The 11,438-nt window shown below is 35.9% G+C and overlaps 1 protein-coding gene across 1 annotated transcript; it reads right to left on the bottom strand.

The window, feature by feature from the left end:
- Positions 1 to 1,275: 1,275 nt before the first annotated feature.
- Positions 1,276 to 8,789, bottom strand: LOC133861577 (BTB/POZ domain and ankyrin repeat-containing protein NPR1-like). The gene is made up of 4 exons (XM_062297369.1): positions 7,533 to 8,789; positions 5,167 to 5,920; positions 2,585 to 2,782; positions 1,276 to 1,773 (listed from the first exon to the last, which is right to left on the bottom strand). The coding sequence occupies exons 1-4, from the start codon at positions 8,055 to 8,057 to the stop codon at positions 1,508 to 1,510; spliced, it is 1,743 nt and encodes a 580-aa protein (XP_062153353.1). The 5' UTR covers positions 8,058 to 8,789; the 3' UTR covers positions 1,276 to 1,507.
- Between the last annotated feature and the right edge of the window lie 2,649 nt (positions 8,790 to 11,438).

Genomic DNA, 11,438 nt, shown 5'->3' with positions numbered 1-11,438 from the left:
TTTTTGATAAGTATTTAACATGATAGTTCTTGATGGTCAACAAGAGAAAAAGATTTCCAGCGCTTGCATGGAACATTCCATCATAACAATAGAGTAAATCTTCTATAAATAAAGTTCAAGGTAATTGTTCCCACAACTTATGTCAACATTGAAGATGCACCAAAATCGTCATAAGGCAACACTCTCATGCTAATGTTTCAACAGTCTATGAATATTACAAAATCAGAGCTCAGTGATACATTCTTATGGGGATCTCATTTGTATTTATGAATGGTTTTGAATATCTTCAAATCATATAGCACATCAATTTCATGTAGATTCTAAAAGTTGGTTTAATTACTACCCTTTGGATCTATAGTATGTTGAACATATTTATCTTGGTGAAGCAATAATGACAATGTTGTCTACAAAGAGAAAGTAACAACTATTATTGCAACTGAGCAAACGAAAGTCATACATTTTCAAGAGAGAAAAAACAAAGCACTAACATCAGTAAGATGTGATATCTGAAAATTCCTCAAAAGAAACCATTGCACTTTGCAGTCAATATTTGCAGGTAGATTAAGAATTTACCTCTCTAAGCAGCACTTTCTGCCTCTCCTAATCCTCAAGGAACCTCTATTTCTGCACCTCTAATTGTTGGTTCCACACCCCTTTATCTGACATATGGAACCAACAATAATGAATGTGCCCAAATGTGAGAAAGACGGTGTAAAACAAACGCTAATTAGCATGGAAATAACATTTTCCCTTAGAATAAAGATATTCTTCACACCCATTTTATCACACCGGCTAATATGGCATGGGTTGAATGGCCACTTAAAAAATCAAAATTGTCTACCTCCATCCAACTCATGTCATGTCAACGGTGTGAAGTGAGTGTGATAAAATGAGTATGAAGTGTATCATTACTCTTTCCTTTATCTTCATTTCTAGGTTGATGGACATTTAAATTGTTCCTCATGATCCACTAGTTTATCCTTCTTGCTTTTTTATACCAACCTACTCCCTCTCTTACTAATCATGATTGCAACCTGAACTATAGCTTATTGATTGGTATAAAAAGTTTCAATTTAAAAGTACAGAGATTTAATTGGAAATCCATCCATTATTCCTCCTAACCCCCCGGAAGTGGTCCTGCAAAACTTGATATGAACTAAAGCAAGGAGAAATACAGTCCCTATGCTCATTAGGCCACCGAGATCGTTTCAAGGATGCAAGGTGCCCCACTTTTTCAAGGTAAGATGGAGTAGAGAAAATACCTTGAGCCATATGTCTCTCTAACATTTCAATTTTTTATACAATTTCATAGGCCAAGTAACTTAAGAGATTGTATAACAATGTAGGTTTGCTATCCTTGTACAGTTATACAAAAGAGCAAGAACAAAGGCTCCTTAAGAATATATACGAGGAAAACTACACATGAAAAAAAAAAAAAAAGAAAGAAAGAAAGGGAAAAAGTAAACTCTCATGGCTTCCTAGAAAAATACAATTAAGATGAACTTCCCTACTTTCTCCTGACCTTGTAATTTGCAACCTTCTTCGGAGAAGATGAGGAGGATGAGGAAGGTGACAAACCTGACTGATTTTTCTCAGCCATGTCCTTGGAAAATGCCTTCTGCACCTCATCTTTAAGTTCCATGAAGCGCATCTTCTTGATTTTCTGCTCTTCAGGAGTGCCTTCTTCAAGGAAGAAAGCATCAGGCATATCGTCCTCCAAGAACTTGTCAAGCACTTGAGAGCAATGGGGAAAGTAGCGTCGACCCATATCCACTGCCATCACATAAAACTCAATAATTGCTCAAAGAGAATGAGTATGAGATAAAAACATGGGAACTAGTACAAGTTGCATTCAATTGTTTTAAAACTCTAACCGGTAAGGTTTTTAAAGATTTTTGAGTCCGTTAATATTAACTTTCACCCTTTTAGCTTGACAGCTAGAATGCTAGATCCCATATGATACGTTCAGATTTTCCTAGGGCTAGGTGGCACTACCGTAGCCACCAAGCAACCTCAAGCCGGCTGGAATAAGGAGTTTAATTCTCCATATTTTATTTCCTTAAGTATCTAGTTTAATAAGGAATGTATTTTCCATTAGTTATTTCATCCTTAGTTTATTTTCCTGCATTGTGTTATGACGGCTAGACCTAATGGTTATTTCTTATGACCTAGCCGTCATCTATTTAAGTGTAATCCTACTCATTGAATAAACATGCTGAATATTATGAAAACTTATACCTTTTTGGTTGTTTTGGAGATCAAGGCTCTCTCGAAGTAGCCCATATCCTTTTCTTTTGTTTCATTATTTGATTGTATCACCATATTTCCTAGACAAGTATGGCAAAAGTTGTAAAACCGCAACATGTTTAGAACTGTAAATCCAAAGCAGCAACTTCAGTCGCAACCCATGATTGTAAATGTCCGAGACTTCATTGTTTAATACTGTTTTCTCAGTAATCATGTGGAAACATGCACATGATGTTCCATGGAATCATAAAAAGCGCACTCCTTTCAAACTAAAAGGGGAGGAATGGGGGAGTAAATAACTCACCCCAACCCACACCCGAGATAAGGTTGAAAATACCTGTTTTAATCAGGGCATGCAGCCTCGAGTGGAGTCTTTTGGTTTGTACAGATGGTGTTTCATTCAAATCAACCTCCCTTAAGTTACCACTTGAGCCTTTTGATGTTAAAAGATCTGTGCAAACTGAGGTTGAATCTGCATTTGCAACCTGCATAGCTACCCTGGCTTCAAAAGGAAACAACATTTGTGCAAATGCCACTGCAAAATGTAAAGAAACTGTTTGGAACTTGTTTTGAAGGTAGTAAACAAAGATTCAAAAATTCCTTATTCTGGTAAATATTATGAAAGAGAATGGAAATGACCCGAGTAACAAAAAATTGCAAATATTAGTGCATATTCAGATGTTTCTACTTGCATGGGTGTCAAAAGCAAGGCCCATAAGTTAAAAAAGGAAATCATATGCCCAGATAATAAGTGTGCACTGTACTCAGAATGAAACAGCATGGAGATACTTGACAAGCTATCTGTATGTTTCAAGGAAAGAGTTATGCTGTACCTTAAATGCACCAGTTACTTAAAATGCAACTCATTCAAAGAACAACTTTCTTCAATATTATTGTTGAAGTAAGTTCTCGATAAAGACTGTACCAGCTATATTTTAGGAGAAATCAGAAAGGTCCATCTCATGAGTAGCACAGACTCAGTATTGCTTAAGATACTAAATAATAATGGCTTTTTGTAAAAAGCACTTGACAATCCAATGTTACTATTAAGTATTCCAATGGCAATCTAATGCAATAATAAAAAAAAAAGAACAAAAAGAAAAATGCTCAATTGATCATTTACATAGCTCTCAGAATGACAAACCATACTATTCATAAAATAAAATAAAAAAGAATGACAAACCATACCAGGGAGATCAAAATGTACATTCTACAATTTGCATTCCTTCGCATGATTGTTATTCAGCAACCATTTAACTTTTTATACAAACGGTCACTGACACATCAAAGCAAACACACTATTTTCTTGATTTTAACTAATGTGCTTTAATGTATAAACTATTTATATTAATATAATGTTGGGAAAAGTTCACGTGCCCCTCAAAACTACCACTCATTGTCGATCCCCCCCCCCCCCCCCCCCAAAAAAAAAAAAAGAGAAAAATGACCTTAAATGTTTTTCAATAAGACAAAAACACCCCTATAAATTCAAAAAAAATTATAAAAAAACTAAAAACTAAAAAATAAGGGGTGGTCGTTGAACCACCCCCGAAACTCATGGGGGTGGTCCGGCCACCACCCCCAGGTGTTGCGAGTGTTCGGCCACCCCAAGGTGTTCTTTTTTTTCTTTCCTTTTTTTTTTTTTTTTGATTGATTTTAGAAAAAGAAAATTTTTTATTTTCATAAAGGGTATTTTTGTCATTAGGGGGGGGTCATTGACACTTTTTGAAAGTTTGGGGAGGGACATTGACGCGATCTTTAGTTTGAGGGGGACATTGACAATCGGGTGGTAGTTTGAGGGGAGTGTGAACTTTTACCAATGATGTTTATGCCTTAACGGTAAAGTGATACATATAATGTAAAAATAATTCAACACTAACTTACACATAGAGGCCCTTGAAGGGCTCTAATCAGAATCCATATAAGATCCTGGAGAGATTGACTTATATCCAAAAGCAAAGGCTGAACGCTTTTTCTTTTTTCTTTTTTTTTTTTCAATTTTTTTGATAAGTAGTGTAAGGCGCCCCTACGTACACATGAAGTATACACAGGAACAAACAAAACTTCCCACAAGAAGAAACCCAAATAAACCCTCAACCCAAAGACCCTCAAACCCAGAACTCACATGGAGCATACATGCTACGGCACATGAGCCTTGCCTTTCCCATGCCAAGAAATTTTATTGATTTTAGCAAGTCTATGGAACTTCTTGACCTACATTATATTTTGTCTGTGAGCCAGCTAGGCGCTCTATTGCTTTTTCCATCTCAATGACTAAGCGATACATATTATAAGCTGTAAAAACAAGTCAAAGTTAATATGACATAATAATTTACGCATACAGGCCCCTGAAGTAGTCTAAATCAGAACACATACAAGATCCTAGCGAGATTGAATTACATCAAAACAAAGGCTCAGCGTCTCTTTTTCTTTTTCTTTTTCAACAAGTAAATTTTATAAAATTTTAACAAGCCTCTGGAACTTCTTGGTCTTCCTTAGATTTTGTTTTTGAGACAGCTGGGCACACTCTTGTTTCCAGAGGTTAAACCTCCCTAAAGAGGAGTCTTTTCATTAACCCGTAATCAATAAAAGAATGATTACATACATAGATATATCTAGGTATATATATAAGAACAACTAGATTTTAGTAACTTATATACATTGTGAATAATTAATTAAGTTAAAAAAATGATGCCCATATCAGGATTAGCATCAAAAAGTTTTCATGTGCAAGCTAATCACAGATTTTCATACAAAGAGCTTAAGAAGAGAAACAGCTACATAGCTAGGAAAGTATCCATTGTAAGATTTTCTAAAAGAGGAAAGGAACTAGCATATTGCATTGTCCTTGAATAAAATGTTGATTCAATTTATCTCATTAGTAGAAAGTAGTAAAGGAAAGAATTAGTGAATTATTACCTCTACTTTCCAGGTAGTCAAGCCTCATGTGCAAATCATCAGGTATCACATGCGGTGAGATTGCCATGTTCTCGGATGTTGAATTTCTTCGCATTTCTCTCTCGAGAACATCGATGCATACCCGGTCTTTGTTAGCTTCTTGCCCGTGCTTTGTGTTCTCATTGTAATCCTTTGGCCTGGTTAACCTCCGACAGATTGCAACAGCAGTTTGTCCATCGTCTGTAATATTTGATGCACAGGCTCCCTTGTTCAGCAATGCCACTAGAATTGATGGCTCCTTACGCCTTGCACCCACATGAAGCACAGTATGTCCTCGGATATTTTTAAGGTTGAGATCAGCCAAGCCTAGGCTGAGAACCTCCTTAACGACCTTAGGATCAGAATATGCAGTAGCATAGTGGAGTGCATAAGCATCATCTAAAGTGACATCAGATTCTTTAAGTAGCAACTTCACTAACTCAACATCATCAGAGTCCAAAGCCCTGTGGATTCTCCTAATATGCTTTTCATGTAAGGGGTCCACTTCCTCAACACTAGGATTGGCCTCTGGCTGAGGTTTGGGACGTAGTGATTTGATTTCACTTGAAACTGCACAAGGGAGCTCTTTTTCAAGAGACACATTATCAAGATCTGATCTTGCTACTCTCTGGATGCACTGAGAGACAAGCTGGTTCAATTGGCAATGGAAGGCAACCACAAGAATTGGAATTACGTCTTCCACTAAAGCCTTTTCAACAAAATTGAGGAGACGACGCTGCATTGCATACATGGAATACTGAGTCAAATGAATCTGTGCAAGTTCTTAGGAGCTGGAACAACGTAGGTAAAACTATAAAGTACACATAAAAGAGATCATTTTCTCCTCCATAAATGAACTGGCTAACGAGTAATATTGTTAAATCGGAAGAAAAATAAAGAAGGCCAACTAGTGGAATCAAACAGTCGTGAATGAAATACATCAGCTTACAGGTAATGCCATTATGGTACACATCTATCTTATTGAAAACTACAATTAATTGACAAGTTAACAGTCACAACTGTCAAAGCCAGAGCACAAACCTGGACAAATCCCGAGAGGAAAATTGTTTGAAGGTCATAAATTTCAATCTCAAATACTTTTTACAGCTACTTTGCACTCAAACTATCGAGATACAGCAAAAAGCTCAACAGAAACCACAAGAAGTACATGCATTGTGCATTAAAGCAGAATAAAATGTAAACAAAAATGATAAAAGAGTTTTAAAATATCAGAATAAAATATTAGAATTAGATAACTTTTTAGAATGGTGGTCTATCATGGGAAAGTAGACATGACTGAAAGAAAGTATATAACTTGCAAGAGAATGCAAAAGTTTGTCTTCTTTGACCGGTAGCATATTAGCATTTGAGGCGTGGAGTTTGGTGCTCTTCAACTTTTCTTTTAGAAATAAAATCAACAGAGTTAAACTTGGTTTCATGAATGTCATGAACCTATGCAGGAGACAGGTAAGGCATGGGCTAATTAAAAAATCTGAAAGAGAACTGATTGGTAAGCAAAATTATCTTCTAACATCTAAACTAAATAGAATCTGGTTTTGTAGCTCATCATTCACATGGCAACCAATTTCAGCTTTTTACCCTTACCAGATAAATCTACATATATCGCACTGGTAGACGATACAACTTGTGTTGATGCTAGGATCTATCAGAAAACAACTCTCCACAACAACGCCAATAATGTTCAAAATCTATATGACGCGGGGTGACTAAGCTTGTGTGTGTTTAAATAAAAAAATTGTTACCACTACAATTAATGAGATGGAAAACAGCACATGATTAACTCATTAGTCAGAGAGCCAAGCTGTTTTATGTTAGAAAGAAAAACATTTGGTAAAAAATAAAACAAAGATTTTTTTTTAAAATCCTTAACATCAAAGATCATTCTCTCTCCCTCTCCTCCTCTGTCTATATTTTCTGTAAAAGGAACAAACAAAAAAAGAAAAAGAAAAAGAAAACCCTCAAACAGAATACAAATGGTCTTTCATTTGACAAAGTCCTATTTTGTTCTTCATAGGCATCTGACGTCTCTATTTGTTTTCTTTTCACTTCATAAACGAATGTTCATTTTGGGTTTCAAGAAATGAAATCAATACTTCTCATATTAGTGACTTTGGTGGTGACTGACATCTTATGGAACCCGAAGTTATATCATTTGACTTGAATACGATGAACGACTGCTCCAAAAGTTGTTTTCATTGATATCCAATTCAAGCCATTTTTAGTAAAACAACAAGCCCTGCTCATATACTTCAGAAAAGAATATAATGATCAGCATAATATCCTGACAAAGAGAGAGAGTTTGAACCACAAATGGAAATATGACTCACCTGAACAACCAGAACAAGCTCTTTCATCTGAAAGTTTGCAGAAGCGTACATCAATTCCACAGCATAATTAATAGCAGGACGGCATGCATCATGTGCGCAAGCATCATCAACACAAATTGATACTTCCGGTGGCGATGGCTTAAGCTTCCCGGTATACAAATAACTCAAGACAACTTTGAACGCTTCATATCCAACTCCACCACAAGGCACCAATTCAGTCATGAGATACGTTGGCCGGCCTTCCTTCACCGAACAATCATTTCCCTTCTTAAAAAGCTCGTGAAAAAACTGGCTCCGTGCAGCCAATATACACCGATGGACACCCACCGGGATGCCCTCAACAACAATCTCCGCATCGCTATAGTTGTATTCGGCATCATCTAATAACTTTTCCAGATTGGCGCTGAGCTTACTTAGACTCTCGGAGTTGGCGGCCGCAGATACATCTTGACCACTAGACCCATTTGATAGATAAGACGACGAAGCAAAACTCAAGGAAGATGACAACTCATTCCCATTATCCATGACTTGGGATCTACTGGATCCTACTTGGGGCTAATAAGGCTTTTGACCGCCGTCAAGAAGCACGATAAATTAAAGGAAGCATAAATTCTACAAAAGAATCACAAACTAAGATGACCCAAATTAGGAAAACACTTCAAAATGCTGAAACAGTGCTTAAAACAGCAAAATCTACAAATTTTCATCCAAACTCGAGGAAGATGACAATTCATTCCCATTATCCATGGCTTAAGATCTACTGGATCCTACTTGGGGCTAATAAAGCTTTGACGCCATCAAGAAGCATGATAAATTGAAGGAGGCATAATTCTACAAAAGAACCACAAACTAAGATGACCCAAATCAGGAAAACACTTCAAAATGCTGAAACAATGCTAAAAACAGCAAAATCCACAAATTTTCATACAGCATCAAGTAATTGGCATTCCAGAAACAAAGACAGTAGTATGATCTGAACATTCGTTAGCCATCATCCGCCCAAGCAAATCTATTGATCGTTAACAAGCAAGCAAGCAAGAATCATAGTGAAACTTTAACACTTCAAGACTCTGATAGGGGTAGAGGCTCAAAGAAAAATCAAAGATTCTTTACTTAAGCGTCGACACAAATGAATCTGCAACAAAGTTGAGGAAATAGCTTATACAAAGTCCTCACAGTTGACGCAAGGAAGCTTCAGATGCAGCGAAAGTGAATCCAATTTGAGCGGAACAGGAGGCCAAGTTGGAGAATAAACAGAGGCAGTGAAAAACAAGAGGCTTAATGCTGAAGATTATCGGCGCACTATTTTAAAGGAAAACCGTTGACCGACCAGTCATAACAGAAGACGTGGAAAAACGAAAATAAAATCGAAATTTAAAAAGCAAAAGTTGAGCCGCCGACCGACTTGTGTTGTCCATTGAGGCATTGAGCCGACTAAAAACATATACCAAATAAGGTATTCAAACTAATGCAAAGGTAAAATCCTTTCCTCTAACTATTTGGATGGAAGGAATAAGGAGTCAAATAGGTAGAAATGCTGTCAGTTGTAATTCTGGCTGTGGCATAATGTACTACATAATGAATATAAAAATTTACACTTCTATTGACTTTTCTCGCTGTCCAAAATGAATCAGTTGGAATAGAAGCAATAACGTTGTGGATAGATGAAGAGATTCGCCAATCTAGTGAAATATCTAGATGTTGAAAAGCTAGAATAACAATCTATGATTCTCCTGATGTTTATATTTCTTTCTCAAAAACTATTTCTTTTATTTTAGTAGTAAGGTTAAATACTTTTTTATTTTATAATTATTCTATAATGTTCAGAAATAAAAATATAATTTTTAGCATTATCCTTATTTTATATTGTAAATAATAATAATAAAAAAGTATGTCAAGGAAAAAGAAAAAAAGAATAGATTTTATTTCTTTCGCCAATTATACATTAACCTCAGCAAGGTATTGTACATTTTTAGAATTAAATATGAAAAATACTGAACATAAGTGCAATTAGGAATATTACAAGTCCTTTTACAAATTTAGGTGACAGTCCATAATTGGTAAAATGATTAAGCAATAAATCTAACTTGTTAATTTAATTAATTAGTGGTTGACTTGTCAACCATACATTCTTAATTATTTCACTAATTATGGATTACCACGTCAGTTGATATAAAAATTGTAGTAACTCAAGCATTTTCTATTCTTTTATAATTTTTTTAAAACTTAGGGGAAGTTAGAGGGTATTAAATGCTTTACAACTTTTGGCTCCAATCATATGCTGACATGTATCAACTTATAAAATAATTATAAAAAATTGTTTGTGTAGCATTACTCTTAAAATATTCTCATCCAACAGAAGAGAAAGAAACCATGAAAATGGAACTAGTTATGTAATACCACGGTCTAAACTAGGGTTAAGAAATCCTTATATAATTAGGACTTAATAAGGAAAAAAAATTTGACTTGAAAAATAGGAAAAATGGGTCTGATTGAACATTTGGGCCTTTATTATTTTTTTTTTTTGCACAAGTTAATAAGGAACAAGTTTTGGCTTGAAAAATACGAAAAATGACTATGGTTGAACACTTGGGCCATTTTTTGGCCCAAGTGATCGTTCACAACTCTTTTAGTGATCAATCTAGGTTAGTCAAAATGCTATTTGAATACATCCAAGACATGCAGACACTGGGTTTGACTAATTTAAGCATCCTTAGGCCAACCCTAGCGACCATTTGGTTTGCTAGGGCATCAAAAATGCTCAGGAGGGAGGGAGAGATAGAGAGAGAGAGATGTAGTAGCTTTCAGGTGGATTTTGGGAGATCAAAGCCCTACGAGGTGAGAATCCTTGTTCTAGTATTGTAATCCTTTGTTACTCATTGTCTTTCAATCAATAGGTTGTGTGTGTGTGTGTGTGTGTGTTGGGTAACTTGGGTTCGCTTTGGATGTTCTAAGCATGGGATCTAGAGAGGCTACCATCATCATTGCCTACACTATCAATCGGGTACGGTCTCCCACTACTCTAAATAAGTCCTTTTATGAACTCTTGTTTGGCACTCCTCGTAATTATCCCCTTAGAGTTTTTGGTTTCGTCTATTTCGTTCTACTTCAACCTCATGAACGCACGAAATTAGAACCATGTTTTTGCCTTTGTTATTTTCTAGGTTATGGTATTGAACATAAAGGCTACGTTGTTATGATCCCATCGATAATCATATCTGCATCTTGCATCATGTCACATTCTGAGAGCATAGGTTCTTTAGTAGTATGGAGTCTTTTCCTCATGGCTTCTCTAGTTCCTCACCTATTTTCACTAATGTCTATAGATTTGCAACCTAAACCCACTAATCTTGTTGCAGGGACAATAAGCTCTCCTAATGACCTCATTGAAAAATAAATGAGACTTGTAATTTACGATGTGTGTGTGTGTGTGTGAACAATGTGTAACAAAATATCTTAAGTGTGGAATTTAAATGAGACAGATATTTTGTTAACGAAGTGAAAACTCAATTAAGAGAAAAACCACTCCGAGGCAGCCAAACCTAGTAATTCCACTATTCAGAAGACAAAGCTAGTAACATAATAGTAACACTCACATACCCTTATGCAGCGATCGTATCTTGCACTCTGACACGTAACCCAACGTGAACGCCTCCCAACCAAGTCTATAATGCCCAGAATAATAATAATAATAATAATAATAATAAATAAATAAATATATTATTATTATTATTATTATTATTTTCCCGAGTGTTATAAAGTCTCATACTTGAAGGGGTTTCCAATGGATTCCATTAGCTTATGGCTCCTCCCTAAGCTAGACTTCACACGAACAAAGTAGCCATACACCGACAACAGCTAGAAAGTCAGTAGATCTTCACAATATCTCCCTAAAGCTATAGATAA

Source organism: Alnus glutinosa, chromosome 2, assembly GCF_958979055.1.
Source record: "Alnus glutinosa chromosome 2, dhAlnGlut1.1, whole genome shotgun sequence".
Classification (NCBI taxonomy): domain Eukaryota; kingdom Viridiplantae; phylum Streptophyta; class Magnoliopsida; order Fagales; family Betulaceae; genus Alnus; species Alnus glutinosa.
The sequence above is the reverse complement of the archived record's forward strand: the minus strand, read 5'-3'. Positions and strand labels throughout refer to the sequence as shown.

What these genes read in the sequence shown, in the direction of transcription:
- LOC133861577 (XM_062297369.1), bottom strand. Translation starts at nt 8,057, where the DNA reads ATGGATAATGGGAATGAGTTGTCATCTTCCTTGAGTTTTGCTTCGTCG. An exon ending in TGACTACCTGGAAAGTAGAG is followed by an intron (nt 2,783 to 5,166) that starts GTAATAATTCAC and finishes TACATTTTGCAG; the next exon opens with TGGCATTTGCACAAATGTTG. An exon ending in GCATGCCCTGATTAAAACAG is followed by an intron (nt 1,774 to 2,584) that starts GTATTTTCAACC and finishes ATGTGATGGCAG; the next exon opens with TGGATATGGGTCGACGCTAC.